At 36.6% G+C, this 21,829-nt stretch overlaps 1 protein-coding gene and 1 non-coding gene across 2 annotated transcripts; one reads left to right on the forward strand and one right to left on the reverse strand.

The window, feature by feature from the left end:
• The first annotated feature begins 3,197 nt into the window (after positions 1 to 3,197).
• On the forward strand, positions 3,198 to 3,304 carry LOC148848511 (small nucleolar RNA R71). Its single transcript, XR_016101555.1, has one exon. It is a non-coding gene; the product is annotated as a small nucleolar RNA R71 (small nucleolar RNA).
• Positions 3,305 to 17,802: 14,498 nt separating this feature from the next.
• Positions 17,803 to 19,654, reverse strand: LOC148848512 (uncharacterized). The gene has a single exon (XM_088948540.1). It carries the CDS (start codon positions 19,319 to 19,321, stop codon positions 18,620 to 18,622), a length of 702 nt encoding a protein of 233 aa, XP_088804666.1. The 5' UTR covers positions 19,322 to 19,654; the 3' UTR covers positions 17,803 to 18,619.
• Between the last annotated feature and the right edge of the window lie 2,175 nt (positions 19,655 to 21,829).

The following is a 21,829-nucleotide window of genomic DNA, read 5'->3' on the forward strand; positions in this document are numbered from 1 at the left end:
TCCACCTGATCAGTCTTGGTTTTGAGTTTTGCTTGGTAAGCAAGTGCCTTAATGCCGAGTGATCTGTGTGGACAACAACCTTGGATAATATCAGATATGAATGAAACTTATCAAGTGCAAATATTACTGCTAACAGCTCCTTTTCTGTGGTGGTGTAATTGAGTTGGGGTCCAGTCAAGGTTCTGCTAGCATAGTAAATTGGCTGAAAATGTTTGTTCATTCTTTGTCCTAAAACAGCTCCTATAGCAAAATCACTCGCATCACACATCAATTCAAATGGGAGGGTCCAATCTGGTGCTACCATGATAGGTGCATGGATCAATTTGTCTTTCAAGATGTTGAAAGCATGAAGACATTCAGTTGAAAATTCAAAAGGCACTTCTTTCTGAAGCAAGGTAGATAATGGCTTGGAAATTTTTGAGAAATCTTTAATAAACCTTCTATAGAATCCGACATGTCCTAAGAAACTTCTCAAAGAACGAACAGATGTTGGGGTTGGCAATTTTTCAATTGCCTCCACCTTGGCCTTGTCGACTTCTATACCTCTTTGAGAAATCTTGTGTCCAAGCACTATGCCTTCTTGCACCATAAAATGACATTTCTCCCAATTTAACACAAGATGTGTTTCTTTACATCTAGTAAGCACTTGTTCCAGATTATTCAAATATGCATCAAACGAAGAGCCAAAAACTGAAAAATCATCCATGAAGATCTCAATAAATTTTTCAACCATATTAGAAAATATAGACATCATACATCGCTGAAAGGTTGTTGGGGCATTGCATAACCCAAAGGGCATCCTTCGATATGCAAAGGTTCCATATGGGCAAGTAAAAGTGGTCTTTTCTTGATCTTCTGGTGCAATTGGTATCTGGTTATACCCTGAATATCCATCCAAGAAACAATAATACTCATGCCCGGCTAGCCTCTCCAACATTTGATCCATAAATGGGAGAGGGAAATGGTCCTTCCGGGTGGCTTCATTTAATTTTCTATAGTCAATACACACACGCCATCTGGCAACGGTTCTAGTAGGGATGAGTTCATTTTTCTCATTTGGAACAACAGTCGTACCCCCTTTTTTGGGCACAACTTGCACAGGGCTTACCCAAGAACTATCAGAAATAGGATAAATGATCCCAACATCTAACAACTTAATTATTTCAGCCTTTACCACTTCTTTCATGTTGGGGTTCAGGCGCCTTTGGGGCTGAACGGAAGGCTTGCTGTCCTCTTCCATCAAAATTCTGTGAGTGCAGATTGATGGATTAATGCCTTTGATATCTTTTACCTTCCAAGCTATAGCATTTTTGTGTTCCCGCAGCACTCTTAATAATTTTTCTCTTTGTAAGGGATTCAGCGCTGCGGAAATTATCACGGGGAGATCTGATGGTTCCTCAAGGAAAGCATACTCTAAATGGGATGGTAATTGCTTCAGTTCAAGGGTGGGGGGTTCTTGGGGTGATGGCTTACCTGATGGTCCGGGCAATTTGCCTAAGTTCTCTAATTTAAGAAACCCCTTTCCCTTGAATTGAGGCTTATCGTTCAAGTATGCTATCATGAGGTTTATTTTTTCATTTTCTGCTTCTTCAAGTTCTCCCTGCTGGAGGCAGAGTTCAAGAGGATCAGTTATTCTACTTACCTGGAAGCATTCATCAATTGTCAATTCAATGGCATCAATCATAAAACAAGAATCATCACTAGAGGGTGCATGTTTCATAGCATCAGACATTTTAAAAATTATCTCCTCATCTTGTATCCTAAGGCTGAGTTGTCCTTGTTGGACATCAATCATTGCTTTCCCGGTAGCCAGGAAAGGTCTCCCTAGGATAAGCGGGACCTCCACATCTTCTTGCATGTCTAACACAATGAAATCAACTAGAAAAATGAATTTGTCAACTTTAACTAACACATCTTCTATGATCCCTCTAGGATGTCTAATGGATCTATCAGCCAATTGTAATGCCACTCTAGTGGGTTGGGGTTCATTCAACCCCAATTTCTTGAAGATAGAATATGGCATTAAATTGATGCTAGCTCCCAGGTCACATAAAGCTTTTTCAATTTTTAAACTGCCAATGGTACAAGGAATAGTGAAACTCCCTGGATCTTTGAGTTTCTGAGGCAGCTTGTTCAGAAGGATAGCAAAACATTCCTCATTTAATGCAACTGTAGCCACATCTCCCAGTTTCCTTTTGTTTGCCAATAATTCCTTCAAAAACCTTGCATAGTGTGGCATCTGGGCTAAAGCATCAGCAAAAGGAATATTAATATGTAAACTTTTAAATATTTCAAGAAACTTACCAAATTCCTTCTCCAATTTTTGTTGCTTCAGCCTGTTAGGGAATGGAACTTGCGGTTGTTGGTGCATCCCTTGTTGTGCTTCTGGTTGTTCCGTCTTCTGTTGTCTGGTTCCAAGGCTTGTTTCTGCCTTGGGTTCAGCCCAATTCTTCTTTTCTACCTCAGGCAACTCTTTTCCACTTCTTAAGGTAATAGCTTGCACCTGCTCTCGTGGATTCACTTCAGTGTTGCTTGGAAGAGTTTCCGACAGTCTGGAAGAGATTAATTGTGCCAATTGCCCCACTTGGTTTTCCAGGTTTTTGATTGAGGCTTCCTGGTTCTGGAACCTAGTTTCTGCACCTGCTATAAATTTTGTCATTAGTTCCTCCAAATTGGATTTCGGTTCAGGCTGATGATAAGTCTGGTGGAACGGCTTGGAAATATGCTGATTTGGCCAGGACTGGTTTGAATGTCCCCTCCATCCTGGATGAAAAGTATGGTGACTCTGGTAACCCTGCTGTCTTGACGAATTGCTGACATAGTCAACTTGTTCAGTAGATGGTCTGAACTGATTGCCAACTTGGCAGTCTGTACTGATGTGGCCTCCCCCACACAATTCACAATTAAGAGGCTGCACATGCATGGCAGCTATCTGCATTTCATCTATTTTTTTACTGAGTGCTCCTATTTGTGCAGCTAGTGTTGTATAAGTATCAACATTATGCAAGCCTTGCTGCTTCCTAGTTTGAGTCCTTTCCGAATGCCATTGATAATTGTTGGCTGCCATTTCCTCAATAAGTGCATGGGCAACCTCAGGAGTTTTATTATTTATGGATCCTCCAGCTACAACATCTAATATGGTCTTATTTGAGTCAGTAAGACCATTATAGAAAGTCTGCACTTGCAGCCAAATGGGGAGGCCATGGTGAGGAACTCTCCTTAACAGCTCCTTGTATTGTTCCCATGACTCATATAAAGATTCCCCCTCTTGCTGGAAAAAAGTAGTGATGTCATTCCTCATTTTAGCAGTTTTAGAAGGGGGAAAATATTTAGAGAGAAAACGGCTGGCCATTTCATCCCATGTGGCTATAGATCCTGCCGGTAATGAGTTCAACCAAGCTTTGGCTTTATCCTTCAAAGAAAATGGGAATAACCTTAGCCGGATGGCATCATCACTTACCCCATCGTGTTTGAAGGTGTCACAGATTTCCAAGAAGTTAGCAATATGGGCATTCGGATCCTCATGGGCCATACCACAAAACTGAACCGTATTTTGTATCATTTGGATTATGGCCGGTTTAATTTCGAAGTTATTGGCAGCAATAGTTGGCCTGATAATGCTGGAGACAGTCCCGGTGAGGGTGGGCTTGGCATAATCCATCATAGTTCTTTGTTCAGCCATTTCTTGTGCTTCTTGTCTGACTTGCTTAGCAGCTCTCAAACGGATACGGAGAGTCCGTTCAATCTCCGTTTCGTAAAGGATCTCTTCCAGTTCAGGTCTGCTTGTCATAAACTGTTAAGGTCAAAGCAATAAAAATGCCAATATTCACAAAAGAAAATAAATAATTAATCCTATCACACTAAAAATGTAAAGTGAAGTATTGGAATACAAAACCTACATCCTATCATGAATAAATGAAGCCGATTATACTAAAAGCAGATTTAAACCAATCATCTTATTCATGGTTCCTTTATCTACATCCATCGATTGCAACATTTGAATTCAGACCCAATTTAGATCTGAGTTCAGATCTACAAGTCTTTGGTATTGTTAGTCCAGAGAAATTAACAAATAATAATTCAGATCTGAGCTGTATATCTCATACACACTCATTGGTATACACTACAATATACATCCATTAAGGTTGGAATCAAATCTGTGATGCTGTAGGGCTGAAATCAGATCTGATCTGAAAAATAATTTAAAAGGATCTGAAAAAAAAAAAACAGTCCTGAGTTAGGCTTGGGTTAAAGATTTTAAACTCTACAATTGAAGCTCAAACCTGTATAGCTGATGCATATCAAACACTTGCTAAGACCTGAAAATTGGGTCTGCAATGTTTGGTATTGCAAGCTATTCGGTCCATACAACTTTTGTAGAAATCTGAAATCAGGTCTGCTAACTGTTGCACTATAGCAGCCCTGCTACAGATCTGAATGCTAATAGAAATACTTGGAAAGTGCTAATTTTTCTTAAATATCTGAGGCATAACAATTATTCAATCCAAACATACACCTCCGTAGCTAATGTAGCTCGGTTACAAGTGGATAAAGAAAATGTTCAAGTCACCCAAAAATCCAAAATGTGCTCTGTATCAGTTCAGTCTTCAACTATAGTTCAGATCTGTATCAGTTCAGATCTGAATTTTCTTTTTCATTCTTTGTTATCCAATTACCTTTGGGGTATGTCGGATTTATCATAGGGTGAGTTGGGGTGATGATGGCACCCAATTCACCTTAAACTTGTATCAGTTCAGGTCTGAGTTCATCTGAACTTAGATCTGAACTGAGCAGTTCTGCAATAGCAGAATTCAGGTCTGAACTCAAGTCTGAGTTTGGATCTGAATTCTCAATTGCCTTACCTTCAGTTATTGCTACCAAATTGTTTTTGGGGAATAGCAGAAGTGCCCTAGGGTGAATTGGGGTGGTGATGACACCCAATTCCCCTCAAAATTTCATCAGTTCAGGTCTGAGTTCAAAGGAACTCAGATCTGAACTGTTGTAGATCTGCAATAGCAGAATTCAGATCTGAATTCAAATCTGAATTCTGATCCGAATTCTCAATTGCTCCTCTTGTTGTTCAAAAGATCTCCCCCTTTTTTTTTCATTTTTTTTTCTTTTTGTAATGAAAGAAGAAAGAAAGAAAAAAATAATAATAATAAAGTCTGAAACACAAGCAACTCTTTTCGGCTGAGTGCTGCAGATCTGAAATCTGCTGATCTGAGTGCCGAATGCAACTCAGATCTGCAACACTCATGTTTTTTTTTGTGAATTTTTTTTTCTTTTTGAAGGGAACAACATCAAGATTGAATAGAAATCAAATATGCCTTTATTAAAATGAAACTGAAACCAGAAAAAGAAAGTAATCTACTTAAGAAAGAAGAAACATAACTACAGTAGTACAGTAGTTGCAGTCCAAGCTGAAATGAAAAAGTTAGCAAATTAACCCAACTATGAATGCAATGCTGAATGAGATCAGATTAAGAATGCTCAATGTTTCCTAATATTGCTTCTATAAATCCCCGGCAGCGGCGCCAAAAACATGATGTGTGGCTCATTGTGACACTAGCAAGTGCACTAGCCGTTCAAGTAATAAAGTAGTGAGTGAAGTATCGTTCCCACGAGGATTTAGGAAACAATTACCAATACTAAATTGAGCACTTCTTATCTGATCAACAAATAAATCAAAACTCTAATGAAAGCTAAGAAATCCTAAATTAAAATCTATCTAAATCATTGGCCCAATTGCCTTCAATTCAGGTTAGAAGAGTAAGCAGTAAATGTCAATCTCAGAATTCAGCAATCTATCAATTTGGATCATTCGAATGAATCATGATTGAGCCTTGGTTTGGTGAAACCCCAAGGTCATGAACAGCCTCTCTCAAGCGCATGTTCATCCTATGCATGAGTGACGGTTCTTCTATCTCTAGCAAGAATCTAATCCCCATGCATGCATTTCTTCAAACACTTCTAAGGCATCAATTCAAATCTGAATTGATCACCAACTGAATTGTGCAAGTTATCTCTAACCTTGCACTCAATTCAGTTCTTGAATAGTAGATCTGAATTCCTAGAGTCTCTCTCAAGCACTCTAGGAATTCTAAGCTGTAGATTAATTCGCCCAATCTGAAAATTGCAGATCTGAATTCTCTTTCAAGCAATTCAGATCTTGCAATCTCAGATCTGAGAATTCAGATCTGAGTTTTGAAGGTTAGTTGGCCGAATTAATCTACAATCACACCCTTATTCAAGAAACTTCAAGTACAATGCATGACCATTTGAATGAATCAAAAAGAATTAGATTGCTGAACTGAAATTTTACAAGCTGAAATACATCAAGGAAGAATGGAAACAAGGAGAAAGAAGAAAGAAAATATAACTAAGAAACTGAATTCAAATCAAAAGAGAATGAAACTACAAATGATTTATTACAAAAGATCTTTGAATCACAAACCCTCAATTCGAACTCACCTTCTTCTTCTAGCTTGCTTGTCTTGAACTTCCTTTAGCCCTTCTTCTTCTTCTTCCTTGCGCCTAGCCTTCTTCTCTTCTCTTCTCTCAAGGTGGCCGAACCTCTAAGAGTGGGAGAGCCTTCCTCTCAAGCAATTGAACAACTTTCTCCCCTCCTAGAGGCCTCCTTATATAGTTTTTCAAGGGGGCTCTTGCCCCTTCTTGAAGCCTCTAGAATGGGGTGTATTACACCCCTCATGAACCTTCTAGAGTGCTCCCTCCTTCTCTTCAAGAAACTCCTAGAAGTTGCCGCCCCTAGCTCCCTTTGGGCTGCTATTTGGGCTACAACTTAGCTTGCTTTTGAGCTCAAGTGGGCTACACTCTAGGCTGTTATTTGGGCTAAAAATGGGCTGGGCCGAAATTTCCTTCTTGCTAGGCTTCTTCCCTTGTATTTTCCAAAGAGTTTCACTTGCTCCTCTTGGGCCGAATGAAATTCTCTTGCTCTCATGGCTGGGCCGGGCTGAACTTGATAAATTTTTGGGTTTTCTTTTCTTGCTTTTGCCTTCTTTTTGTTGATTTGGCTCCCCCTGAAATCTTTCTTGCAATCAAGCTAAATTAAGGCAAAGATTAATAAAACCAACATAAAATTTAATGCAAAACCTCATAAAATATAGATAAATTGTAGGTTCATCAGTTTCCGTAAAAGTGCTTTTGTGTAAAAGTTCTTTCATAAAAGTACTTTTATAAAAGTGCTTTATGCTTTCATAAAAGTTCTTTCATAAGTACTTTTATAGAAGTGCTTTTATGTAAAAGTACTTACATAAAAGTACTTTGTAAATGTACTTTTATGCTTTCATAAAAATGTTTTCATAAAAGTACTTTAATAAAAATGCTTTCGTTTTAAAGTACTTGTATAAAAGTGCTTTCATTAAAGTATTTTTTATAAAAGGGCTTTTCTGCTTTCATGAAAGTGTTTTCGTAAAAGTACTTTCATAAAGTGCTTTTGTAAAAGTTTTGTAAAAGTGCTTTCATAAAAGTCATTTTCATAAAATTACTTTATAGAATTGCTTTTGTAAAAGTGTTTTTGTATAAAATTGCATGTGAACACGAAAGTTACTTAAATCTATTTTATTTCACTTTTATTCTCAAAATGAAATGTGGCATAGTGGTTTGGAAGTTTTATGAGATGTTAGCACTTTAGGAGGCTTGGGTTCAAAACTTTACAACTTCCATATTTTGAGATTTTGCGAGTATAGATAGAATTGCCCAACCCATCTTGACCCTAATGGGTACCCTCGACCCAACCCACCCTACCCTTTTCTACCGACCCTAATGGGTTGCTCGACCCATATTGACCCACTAATAGATTGGGAGGGTATGGGTGGGTTAAATGGGTTGGGGTCAAGTTTACCAGCCCTACTAGCCGATCAAGGATGGGGGATGGGAATGGGGAGTGAATTCACTATCTCAATCCAACCCCAAATGCAATAATTTTTCCTAATCAATTTAGATTAATGAATTTTTCTTTCTTTTGGGTTATGTTTGGTTTGAAGGAAAATGTAGGAAGCGTTTTCCTTCCTTTCCCTACTTTTTCCTTCCAACTGAACACAGCCTTAATTAAACCTCTCTCAAAGCAAGCTTTGAATAAAAAAAAAAAACAAAAGAATTTGAGTCAGGTCCTCAATGAGGAACTTGTCTCCATTGGTGATGATCAGGAATTGAAGTCGGGGATAGGGAATATGGCCCTCACCCTGAAAGGCCATATTCCCTTTATATTTTCTTTTGTATTCCATGGTTTTCAAAATCAGACCGGACCGGGCGGTTGGACCTGAAAAACCGGGAATCGATCACTTGACCAGTTCCGTTTTCCCCCAAAACCTCTTTTTCCCCCAAAACTGTTGATTTTGGTCAACAAACCATTGAACCGGCCGATTAACCGTTTGAACAGTTTTGACTATTTTCCAAATTTTTTTAATTTTTTTATTTTTTTGTCAGAACGATCTGGCCGTTCGGGTCCAACTGTCAAACCGTTCAAACCATAACTGGACCCCTGACCGGTCCGTTTTTAAAAACCATGTTGTTTTCTATTAAACCAAACAACCTCAAGGATTTATCTTATCTTTCTTTATTTTATTTTTCATGGAGATCACTTTTGCTATGACATGCTTTTATCCTTTTGGGCCAAAACAGTGAATCATGGTCTTTGATCTGTGGCCCCACCCCAACTTCACTTCATCTAATCCAAGGTGTGAGGCCAAACAGTGCATTGAAGGCCTTGATTTCCTGGTTTACACAGGGCTGGGACGAAGTCGTAGCAAAAGTGGTTAATACTTTTTCAGGAAACAAAATTCAAATTTTTATTTTATTTTTTGAACCCAATAGATTTTATTATTTTTAATTTTTTTTCAACCCAGTAGCAGAGAAATCCCTTTCCGAAAACTTTATCTTTTAATGGGAAGGAGCAACCGGTGGCATGCGCCCTTGTGCAAGAATCATGAGGGAACATGTATCTCTTCTCTTAAGATGTGAGGGACTCATGATCCATAACCCACAAGGCTGTACACACTCGTGAGTGCACATATTATGATTCAATTCTACCTCCTTTTTTCCTTTTCAAGTATGACTTTTGGAACATCAACAATTGGCATTTTCAGAGGAAAAGTCCATACTATAAAAGCTGACGTGGAGTGCAGAACTGCCCACGTGGAGAATCCAAAGAGTCACCTATCTGATGGATGGTTTGCTTCTGGGAGAATTTACTAGGTAGGGTGGTCGGAAAGGGATATATGGTTGTCTAGAAAACTTTTCTTATTTAAAAAGGCAACTTGTCACACTCTTTAGAAGCTATATCCACAACAAAAAGAGAACCGTCTTTTAACAGCTGAAACAGGCCCATGTTAATATAGGGTACCCTACAATTGTAGGATGTGGAGAATGAGAAACCACCCCCCACCCCCACTAAATTTGTTATTTACTTGTGATTAAAACTTGAGAGGAGTAAAAAAGTTTTGGGTGAACTATCCTTATGTTTTATTAAATGGACTAAACTTTGAAAAATTACTTAAAGTATCTTAGATTTGTAGACAATTAACAATTGTTAGTTAGCAACTGTTAATGGAAAAGGTGGAAAAAACTATTTTATCTTTTTTTATTTAATTTTTAAAATGAAAATATTTCGATAAACAACATTTGAGTGTCAAATTTTTACTGGAAACCGTGTTAAATAATCCTAAATCAGACGAAATTTCACCAGAGAATGTTGTAACCTATCACAACCACAATTTTACTCTTCATTCTTCTTAATTTTTTTTTTATTTTGCTACTGACATAAATTTAATTAATTACAAGGTTATTGATACGGAGATTCCCTAGGGCTAGGGGTGTTCAAATTCGATTGATAAACCGAAAACCAAATCGAACTAAACCAAATAAGATAATCGAGTTCGATTAATTTGGCTATTGATTCGGTTCAGTTTTTTTTTTTTTTTTAAATTAGTTTTCGTTTTTGGTATAATTTGACTAAAATTTTCAACTGAACTGAACCAAAAACCGAATTAATGTTGTTATTTTTTTAAGTATATTGAACATTAATTTTTTATTTAATACTTTATGCCAATTAATTATTATATTTTCCAATGAACAATTAATAATAGTTAATTAAAACCTAGACTCATTATTAATTGTTCCTTAATCATTAATTACTTTTGAAAATTGTCAAATCACCAATTCCCCATTGGCATTGGGCTTTGGGCCTATTTTAGATTTTAATTAATAATAATTAATTAATTAAAACCATTGGGCTTTTGGGTCATTCTAACTTTTGATTAATAATGGTTAATAATTAATTAGTTAAAACCATTGGGTTTTGGGGCTATTTTAACTTTTTATTAATAACACTTATTAAATGCTTGTCATTTTTGTGGAACCGGGGTCTAATCGAACTGATGAAAACCAAACCAAACTAAACTGAATTTTGTTAGGGCCAGTTCGGTTCGCTTAGAGGAAATGGTAAAACTGAATAGCCAATTAGGTCATTGATTTGAACAGAATCGAACTTAACAGAACCGACCAATTGTACACCCCTAGACCTCCCTATTTTGTCTCCAAAATGATTTGAGTGTAAACTCCTTTGAGCTACAATATGAGCCTAAGACATGCAATCTCTGCGTGGATAAACAAAAAGACATCCGACTATGAATTGTAGCAATTGTCTTTGCATCTAAGAAATGAATAAATTAAATTCAGATTCAGTCTCAAAAAATTTGTCCTTACATCGTCCTCGCAACACTTACAGTTGTGCATTTGAAACCAATGTTCAAAATATCGATATATGCCGATACATTGCTCGTTTTTTTATTTTTTTTAGTTTTTCTTTGAAACTGGTTCAGAAAGATCGGTTTAAGGCTGGTTTAGCCATTGAACTAAGACAAACCCCGAAATACCCCCTGTGGGAGCGTATTGGGAAGCCCCATGTAAGATACATACCAGCCAATAAGCCTCGAGACGTTGCAATATTTCTTATTCTTGCTTGATACATTTCCCCATGAATGAAAAACTAGAGATTTGCATATTATGATATAAGTTGGCTACCTCAACAACAAACAATAGAGCTTGCATATCTAATGTTTTGGCAGTAATAACTTCTATCGCGCATGATCTTAACTGAAGAAATGTTCCGCTATTATTTAATCAACAACAAACAATAGAGCTTGCATATCCAATGTTTTGGCAATAATAACTTCCATCGCGCATGATCTTAACTGAAGAAATGTTCCGCTATTATTTAACAGCATACGTGCAACAACACCTTCCCCTATTTCTTTTCTTTTTAAAGTCAAAACATCATATTTCATTCAACTATGAAATTTGTATGAATACAAAGTAGTGGTCACAATACCAAGCAAGAAATTACAGAAACATTATATGAAAACCGAGAAGTGATAATAGTACAAAGCAAGAATACAAGTCTCTACAAAGAACAAAATATTTATAGTGGATAAAGGAAAAAATGAATAAACTTCTACAATAGACAAAATGCGAGGTAGAATCACCAACAGAAGAGATAAATGAGAGCATCTCCAATCACTAAAAGAGAGGGATAAATATAGTAGCAATTCGTCATAACTTTAATCATCCAAAACTATAACTGCCAAAACTTTAACGATATGGAACTAACTAGAACTTTAAAATTCTAAAACCAGAACTGTTATTGTCAAAACTGGAATCAACTGGAAGTTTAACCACCCAGTAAAAATAACCGCCGGAACTGTTATCACCGGAAGTGGAACCAACTGGAAGTTTAATCACCCGGAACTAAGACTGTCAGAACTATTATCGTCAGGAGTGGAATCAAATGGAACTTTAACCACCTGGAACTGAAACTGCCAGAACTATTGTCACCAGAATTGGAACCAATTGAAACGTTAACCACCTAGAATTGTAATCACCGGATTTGTTATCATCAGATGGATCCACCCAAAGCTGTAAGTGCTGGTGAAGGAAAATAAGGAAACAACCACCAGCAGTGAATCAAAGTAGCGATTAAGGCCAGCGCCCAACACTCCGCCTCCTATATTAAAATCCCTACAAAAATGAACAAAAGAAAAAAAAAAAAAAAGAAAAGAGAAAAAAAGAGAAGAAACGAAAGAGAGTGGAGGATTGGATTGAGTTAATCAAGAGGAAAAGAGAGAAGCGAGGGAAACAAAGAAGGGAAGAAGAAAACAGAGAAGAAAAGGAGAGACGGGAGGACAACCCCGACATGGAGACTTTCTTAAAAAAGAGAGAGAGAAAACCTCTCAAAACTCAGAGATGGACACTCTCTGAGGGGGAGAGAGAAACAAAGACTCTTGGAGTGCCTGTTGATATGACAGGGGGAGATCAGAGAGAAATATCTCAAGACTTGAGTGTCCACCCTCCCCTCTTTGAATTTTGAAAGCAATATCATAAAATATATACATATATCTGCATTACTCATAGGAGAAGAGTGTTTTATCTAGACAAATGCAGCAGTGATATGTGCACTCAGAAGTGAGTACTTGGAGGAATAAGAACACATGGCCAGAGGAACCATCCACGTAACCGTATCCTATTTGATAGAATTAGTTCCTTTGTTTTAGCTTTCAATCTAGGAGAGATCTATATATGATGCCATAATAGGAGATGATTCCAAATAGAAAGGTGTCGTCTGTTTCCATTTCAAGGAATGCGAGGTGAGCTCAATTCACGCTTGTAAAGATGTTATGAAAAATTGAAGAATAATATAAATGTTAAAATGGATATTTTTTCAATCATAAATAAAACTGGAATTTATGTCACTTGCCATCACATATGAGTAGATTGTAACGGCATGAGAAGATTTTGTCCATTATCAAAAACTTAAGAATATTTTGACTAAATTTTCAAACAAAAGATAAGTTTTTTAAGTATTTTACCCAAAATTTTTCATGCTAATATTTAGTAGGTAGAAGATGAAGCAAAAGCGTATTGGGATCGATGATGAATTGGTGATCTCTGCCATTCTTAATTGCTTCAGTTTTAAAAGTACACCTGATGACTTTATTCATCCTTTTGTTTCCCTCCAATACATGAATGGGCGGACTTGAACCTTGAAGTTCGGGCTAGCCCAGCAGGCTTTGGCGTTTGGCTTGATAAGCAGTTGAACCAGGAAAAGAATTAATTCGGCCAAGCTTTAAGCTTTTAGCTTTTGGCTGAGTTACAGACTTGCAGTTGAACTTTGGCCCGGTCCAATCCATGCCTTATTACTGCACGCACGCTGGAAGGTGAAGAATGATCACCAGGTTTTTCACCGTTTTGGACGGGAAAAGGACCCAAAGTTATTTCTGAATTCTAATAGCTAGCGCTGATGAATTGAAGTACAATCATGAACAAGTTGGCTCGTGGTCGTGAGAGGATTCAATTCAAATACAGTAGATCAGTAACAGACACAGCTCATTGTTTTTTTGTTTAATGGAAGAGCTGGATATTAGAGTTGATAGCTCCCCTCTAACACAGGGATGAGGACTAGATGAGAGGAGGCAATCATTACTGATTGGTGTCTCAGAATACGAGCCCATGCACCGAAGAGGACTAAACCTCAAAACCAGCTGCCACACGCATAACTTTTAACGACCCCACCCCCCCACTTAATATCATATATTGCCTGCTTCTCTCTCTCTCTCTCTCTCTCAGTCTGTCTGCCTGTGACTTCAGAATCTTGGTCGATCTATTACTCACCTTGTCAGGCAAAAGCCAAGGGTCTCGGCTTTGGTGTGTGTGTGGGTGCTTGATCTCTTATTAGGGTTTTGTTTGAACTTTGAACACGTCTTTATTTGCCATTCATCGACACTGAATTCATGGTTATAAGAGATGATATGCATCTTTCTTGCAGAGAGGAGAGAGGGGACCAATCACTCTGTGATGTCTGGTGCACATAAAAATCATCCAGGCTACTGTGTTTTCTTTTCTTTTCCCTTAGCTGGATCTCTGTCTCCACACAGTGGGATTTCAGCGGGGCCCACGTGAAGGTGAGGCTTGTGGTGGTGGGGTTTATTATCTCATGACTTAATAGACCTCTTGCACTCATGTACTAACTACTCCAAAGGGACATCTCAACATTTCCCAGCAGGAAAGCACAAGGTCAAAAAACAGACCAAAATATGAACAGGGGAAAATGTCTTTCTCACGCGTCTTGAGCTTGAGCTTCCATTTCTCTCTTGAAGCTTTTAACTTGTATCACTTTGTCTTTCAGCAAAACTAAACATATATTGAAGCATGGACTATATACTGCTTGTGTTGCAGTCAGATTTGAATGATAGAGTTAATTGCACCACCTCGAATTTTGATGGCATAGATCACCCAAAATGAAGGGTAAGGATTCTACTTTCTAGGGCCCATATATGAAGCTTGGTCATGAGGCATGCTTTCCCCAATCATCCTTAGATAAAAGTTGAAAATTCTTTCTACAAAAACTAAATAGAGAAAACGAGGTTATTTATTGTGTGACAGCTTGGTGATAGAATGAGTTGAAGAAACCTAACTGAGTGGTTGCCATCAGACATAAGAGGCCAAGCCGTGAAAACATCTGTGTTGGGTGGTAAGGGTTTGGGTTTGCTTTCTTGGAGACTTTGGGGTTGGTTTATTGTTTTGTTTACCAAAGGATCTCCATTTTCCTGTTCGATCAGGTGGGTGCAGCGCTGAAGGGTTTGTAGAGCTATCCATGTGCATCTGCATCCTTAGAGAATCCCATAGGGCCGACAATTACTATTAAGATTTTGGTCCTATAGAATAAGACAGCACCCTCTCTTTCTTTTCCAATTAATTTTTATTACCACTATTACTGACTTCTTCTTCCTCTTGTTATACTACTATCACTCCATTAATGCTACTGTTACTAGTACTACAACTACTATTGGTCGTCATCAGTACCACTGGGTACCTATACTAATATACAGTAGAGTCCGGATCTCTTCTAAACAAAAGCTCTTCTCACATAGCATCCAGTCCTACATCGGGAACATCTCCCGTGCTGCATGTTAAATTCCTGGAGAGAGATTCCTAATATGCGGTTGAATTCCCATGATTTCATTTCAGGGTGTATGTAGAGTTTTTGCTCACAAGGGATCGATCCCGTCCTAATAGTATGCAATCAATTGCTTCTGCAAGAAAGTATGTACGTTGAACCCTAAATTCATCCTTCTACCATATTCACTTTCACAGCATATTAGTTTAGCCAAGAGGCTAAAGTTCAGTTTTGAAAAGTCCCCTAAAACTAAAATGTTGTAACCCTTACCATCTTGGGACAGGCAATTGTTCAAATGTTGTAACCCTTTCGAAATTTGATGCATATAAATGGAAAGAATGAAATATCACTAGGATATTACTTGAGTAGAATAAATTCAATTTTACCATTTAAGATAATGAGCAAAAAAAATCACACCAATCAGTTCTTACTGAGTGCAATAAAGCTAGAAACTAGCTGTCTATCTATCAACTCCCTAGTCCAGCAGTTTTCACATAGCCTGTAGGACCCCAATTGCAGATCTACTTTATATTGCTTAGGCTCAGTTTGGAAGGAGTACAAATGCAAATACCTAGAGTGCAAAGTGTTTTGTATTATTTTTGTATGTATTTGCATTTGTACTCTTTCCAAATTCAGACTTGGGGTTAATTTGAAAGGAGTATAAATACAAATATGTACAGTACAAATCTATACAAAATACTACAAAATATAAGGTTTTGCGCTCTACATATTTGTATTTGTACTCCTTCCAAATGGAGCCTTAATGTTTATTGTGGTCTACTTAATAAATCATAATTGGATGTAGTTAATACAAGTACCTGTTTGAAGATATTTTAAGATCAAATATAATAGGCCACCTTAAAATTAATATTGTATAAATAAATAACTCCCATGTTCTAGTAAAATCTTGAGAAACCAATTCTTTTTGTATCTCTCTCTTTTTTTCTCTTCTAATAATTTTTATTCTTTTACTACCCAAAAGATATCTAGCTACTAATAACTTTATAAAAATACTGCATTTTATTATATATATAAGGCACTTAAGTAATTAAAATGTATATATAAATAAGTTCCTTGAGAAGTATCATTGTGGTCGTTTGCCACACTATAGTTTATTTTCTTGGAAATGCGACATTGTAAAAATAAAAGAAGTTGAAGGACCATCATTTCTACAATACTTTTTCATCATTATTAAAGAGAGTACAAAAGAGAACCAAAAGTAATTTTACTTTTCCTCCTTAATCAAGTTAGTTTGTTGCTGCCTTTAGATTATTCATTCTCACAGTTTGCAACATTTATTGTTTTTGGATAGGATAAAACTTAAGACTGTGTTTGGTTTGAAAGAAAAAAAAAATTCCCTACCTTTTCTTTCAAATCAAGCACAGCCTAAGTTAATGTTTTCTCTTTTTCCCCCTCTTCTATTTTTAGCTTTTCTTTGATTTTTTTCCTACATTGAAATTGATATCAATGTTATTGGAAAACAAAAAGAGGCAATTTTTTTCCTTAAATAATAAATGAAGATGCGTGTGCAAAGCAAACCTAGACTGTGTTTGGAATGAAGGAAGAGATAGGAAAAGTTAGGGAAACCTATACCCTACCTTTTCCTTTAAACCAAACACAAGCTAATATTTTTAAAAATTAGTATAATACATGTATACCTACAAATGGAATTTCTAAATGACATAAAATAATGCATGCATAATAAATTTATTAACAAATCTTTTATATGTTCTATAACAAATAATAAGCAATAAAGTCAATTTCCATTGTGATTTTTAGTTATTAGAGTTTAAAGGGTCAACTTCAACTTCGTATATGGATATTTAGATAGAGATATGTAATTTTAGGTATAATTTGGGGAAAAATAACCATGGATTCTATTATTGTTGTACTTCTGATCATTACTATCCTATAATAGGATATCAAACACCATATGTAAAGGATTTTTATAAGACGGTAAGGATCAGAAATATGGTTGCGTTATAACACTTGTTGCTGATTTCCATACCCTGTCAGACTATTAAACAGAATGAAAAGGCCACTGAATTCTTTTTTCATTTTTTTTTTATCTAAATTTGCTGCTCAAGAAGGGTCATCTAAATCCATCTGGGTTTTCTACCAAAAAAAAAAGGCCCAGCTGGGTTAATTAATCCCTATTCAAGCCTAAGAATTGAAGCTGCAATTGAAATATTACCCATTCAAAAAAAAAAAGAAGAATTAAACTATGTTCAAATTAGTAAAACCTAAATATCTCTGGCCTAGACCAAAATTCTTTTAGAAACCATAAATTAAGCATCTGTCTATCTACATGTCTTTGTGTTTATATATTCTATACATCTTATTTCTTGCCCGTTTTGAAAGACAAGTTTATCACAAATATGCTTTATTATAGGAGTTTCCAAAATAAGCTACATTTCAACATACAATTGCTTAGTAATTACTGAAAAAATTTGTATTATATATGTCTGTTTGACCCTTTAATGGATCCAAATTGGATTCATTCCTAACTGAGAATAGTATATGAAGCGAAACTAAACCAATTATTGATAAGTTCTAATGTGGAATCCAGAACCCTAGTAATTGGGGCAATGCATGTCAGACAATCGGATATAAATTGTTATAACATCATCATGAGTGCTGTCATGATAATCTGTCATCAAAATTATATTGTCAGTTAGCTCTTTTGTTTTTTTGTTTTAACAATATTTTATGTATATTCCATTTTTCTACAAAATAGGCCTTACATTAAGTATATATGTATATAAATTTAATTTAATTGGATGATCATGGGCTATTTGATCTGTAGACCTGCTAAGAGAGTCAAAAAAAGAAAATTGTTTTCAGAATGATTGCATTGAGGCAACAAAGATTTATATTTGACCAGATAGTGCAGCATCATTCCCTGTAAGGATCGATATAAACAAAGGGGGGAGAAAGCAAAAAAGACAGATAAAGATGAAAAGTTCAAAATGATTTGTTTACAGCTTAAGGAGAAGAAGGATTTTACCCAAATTCTCCCAACTTAAACACCTGAAATTGGAATTCTCCCTTCTGCTTAATTGCAGAAACTTATTGCATCTCCTCTTCAAGGGTAGAAGAACCATTGTTTAATCGAATAATCAAAATACAGAACCTCATTAATCAGCTATACCAAGAAATGCACAATATTTATTTCCAAAATTAATGGCTAATTATTAAAATGGAGGCAGTGGCAATTTGGTAGTTCTTTCAAACAAAAGGCGCAAATAGCCTACCTTATGTGTCATAGATATAGTCCCCACGGGAATGGATCACCTGCAGACTCTTGATGCGTGGTGGAAAATGACACTGCACTGCAGACTGTACCCATCCATCACCAAACCCTAATCCTCGTTCATAATGATCTTTCATAAATCAAAATCCTTCCTTTCTGTGTTAATTTACAATCTCGGGAAAGGGTTTCTTCTTCTTCTGCTCCTTCCTCCCTGTCGCCCTTGTTATGCCATTACTACATCTTCAATCAAACACTCATGGAAGTATCAACCAGGATTCAGGATTTTTTTTTTTTTTTTACATACTGTCTAATTAGGAAGTAGAGTGTATATATCTTACACATACTGATGATGAGCAAGCACAAACCAAAAAAAAACGCAACAATTCTCTTCTCTCATGCTACAGCGATGGTGGCCTTTGCCCCAGCCGGAGTTCTAGATCGAGCTCCTCAACCGGCAATTCCTTGTTGTAGTTATAATTGTAGTTATCGTCGACAGAAAATGAAGGCTCCAGCTTATTAGCAGAGTGACATGACGAAGCCTGGATATCTGTAGAAGCTGGGAAATTAATGGAAGGTGGGCAAGATGGGACTAAGGTGTTTGTGGAATAATTGGGCAGAGAAAGAAGAGTAGGGGGTGAGTCCATGCACCTATTCAGTGACGTGGGTGTGAAAGAGTTGGTAGGGCTTGGCAGAGGGTAAAGAAGACAGTAGGCGCCATTGGGAGCAAATTCTGGAGTGGGGATAAGGAAAGTAGATGAGGAATTGGAAGATGAGGAGGGATCTGCAGAAGCAGGAGGCGATTGACGGAGTCTGGCACGGTCTCGACGGTGCACGTTCATGTGACCGCCGAGCGCCTGAGCGGATCGGAATTCTCGTCTGCAGAAGGTGCAAGTGTAGGAGCGAGGGGGCCATGTAGTGCCCAGGATGTTACCGGTGTCTTCAGCGAAAGCGCGTACCTCCCATGAATCATCATCGTCTTGAGCTTGCTTTGCGTTCCACATCCAAGAGCCAGCGGCTAAGCTAGGGTTAGGTTGTTGTTGTTGAGACTGAGCCAGTTTCTGGAGTTGGATCATGGACAGTAGGCCAAGCTCTGCAGCCATGGCGACAGTTGCATTTAAAGCAGAGAGATTAACATGGAGAGAATTGGACTATTGAATGAGAGGTTTAATACAAGGGGCTGGATCTTGGGAAAGAAGGAGACAAGAACCATAGCACCGAGTAGATATCACCGTGGTTTTGAAGTAAGCAATTGGAGTGTAGTGGATGGAGAGAGAAAGACACATACATACACAGAGAGAGAGAGAGATCGGTATTGTAATAAGCTGATCACTTCTAACGCATCTAACCCATCGTTCTCCCATATAAAGACAATCCCTTTCATTGATGGCCTGAACGCCCATGTTATTTACCCATTATATTTACGGATCCAAATTACCATCTCTTCCTCAAAATAAATAATAAATCAAGAAAAAAAAAAAGAAAAAGTAAAGGCTAAAGTTGCTGAGCTAAAGGCAGATAATTGAGAGAGAGAGACAGAGTGAAAGAGTCCTTAGTCAGTTAGTCTATATCGATCAAACTCCTGGTATATATCCTCGAGAAAATGGAGGACTATTTCTCAATTTCTCCCCTTTTTTAATTTTTTTATCTTGTCTTGGATTTTATTTCTCCAAGCTTTTTGTATCTCTTCCTTACCCATTGGTTCTAGGGTTCCAAAAAGTTTATGTTTTAGTACATGCTTTAATGTTTTTCTTTTTTTTTTCTTAATGTCTCAACTTTGATTACTTGATCCAATTACTTTGTTCTTACCCAGATTCTGCATTTTTAGATCCATCACTGTAACCTCTCACTTGGAATAGTAGAATTAAGGCTTTCAGGCAATTCTTGGATAACTAGTGAAGTAGGTAGGACGGCTCCTTGGCTCTTCTGCCACCAATTTTGGGATTTGTATACAGGAGAGATACCTAGTTTTATTATTCTTTTATAGACCCAGACCTGCTTCCACACTTATTTTCATACTGTTTGCCACTAGTCCTTTTTATTCACTTGCATTGTGTTTGGTTAAATAGAAAATAAGAAAGAACGATAAAAGTTGAAGGAAGGTTAGGGATTTCAGAAATTTTGTTAGGAACTTTCCCTTCTTAACATTCTGTTTCTCTTTTATTTTCTATCAAATCAAACATAGTCTAAATAGATAAGAATTGGTAAAGAAATCATGTCACATGCATCAATAATGACATGCTTTTTCTTCTTTATTCTTGAAAGGCATTTTCTGAATGTTATCACTTCATTTCAGATTCTCCTTGTGGGACGTTTGGAAACTACTTGATGAAATGATTATCTTTCCTTAGCTAGAAAAAGAATGCTAATGGAGACAAAAATGGTTCTCTTGGGATTCATATAATAAATTCATTTAAATTCATATGCCAAAATGCTAAGGAAATGTGAAATTATTTTATCACTAATTAATTCCAAACCAACCAATTGATTCAATTAGTCCCATTCGAATCTCTCAAATGAACTAAATTTACATCTTTATCACTTTATTTTACATTTTAGGCAAATTGGCCTTTAAAATTAATCCTGCTACCCCTCTAAATTATCTAATTCAACACAGAAGTTGTAGAAATATTAATGAGCTTAGAAGTTGGTGAAAAATAAAGGAAAGGAAAGTAATATTCCATGTACCAATTCCACGAGCTCTACAAAAAGTCTGAGGGAACCTGTTTAATGACTTAAATGGCTCAACTGAATGACTTATTGTTTTGTCTTTTATATATAACAGAGACATATAAATATAATAAAAATTTATAGATTTAATGGTTAACTCAGCATACCATTTATCCATAAAAGGAGCTGAGAACCCACTAAATTAATGACTTATCCACTAGAGGACAAGACAATAATTCATTTAGTTCAGCAACATCAGATGTTATCAATACCCTGAAAACTGTCATATCTTCAAGACAAGTTCGTAAAAAATGGAACATTTAGATTATGATAGACTTCATTAATTCCATGGGATTTCTATTTCAAACATAGTTAGGAAAGGCATTTCATTATTGAGGGTAGGAGTGAGCATGGGTTAGTTTGGTCCAGTTCAGTTTCATCACAGAACCTGGAATCTATCCTATAGGGGTCGGTTAATTTTAGGTTTTTGGCACTGAAACTTATCCTGTGAAGGTCGGTTCTGGTCTTGGCAGTTCCGGGGTTGGTTCCAGGGTCTACCCGTAGAACCTATTCTTTCTGTACCCTCCCCTTCAAGGGAAAAAAAAAAAGAAACATCTCCTTCAAAAACGTGATTTTTAATAATGATAATATATAGTTTAAAACTTATATCATCTTTATTGATTAAATTGATTATTTAATATGTAGATTATCATAATATATTAATATATGATCAAAAATTTGTCATTATAATTTAAATTTTATAAATATTACCTTTTATATCATTTATTATACATATACAAATATTATAAAATGAAAACAAATGATCAATTCACTTAAGCAAATGGATGGTCATGTGAGACCATGGCTTTTGTAAGTTGTAACCATGAGTACTTGGGCTCAAATATTCATATCCTTATAAATATTTTGGAGTATATTTCAAG

This window comes from Nelumbo lutea, chromosome 6, assembly GCF_056320005.1.
Source record: "Nelumbo lutea isolate HS-2025 chromosome 6, American lotus-T2T, whole genome shotgun sequence".
Lineage (NCBI taxonomy): Eukaryota > Viridiplantae > Streptophyta > Magnoliopsida > Proteales > Nelumbonaceae > Nelumbo > Nelumbo lutea.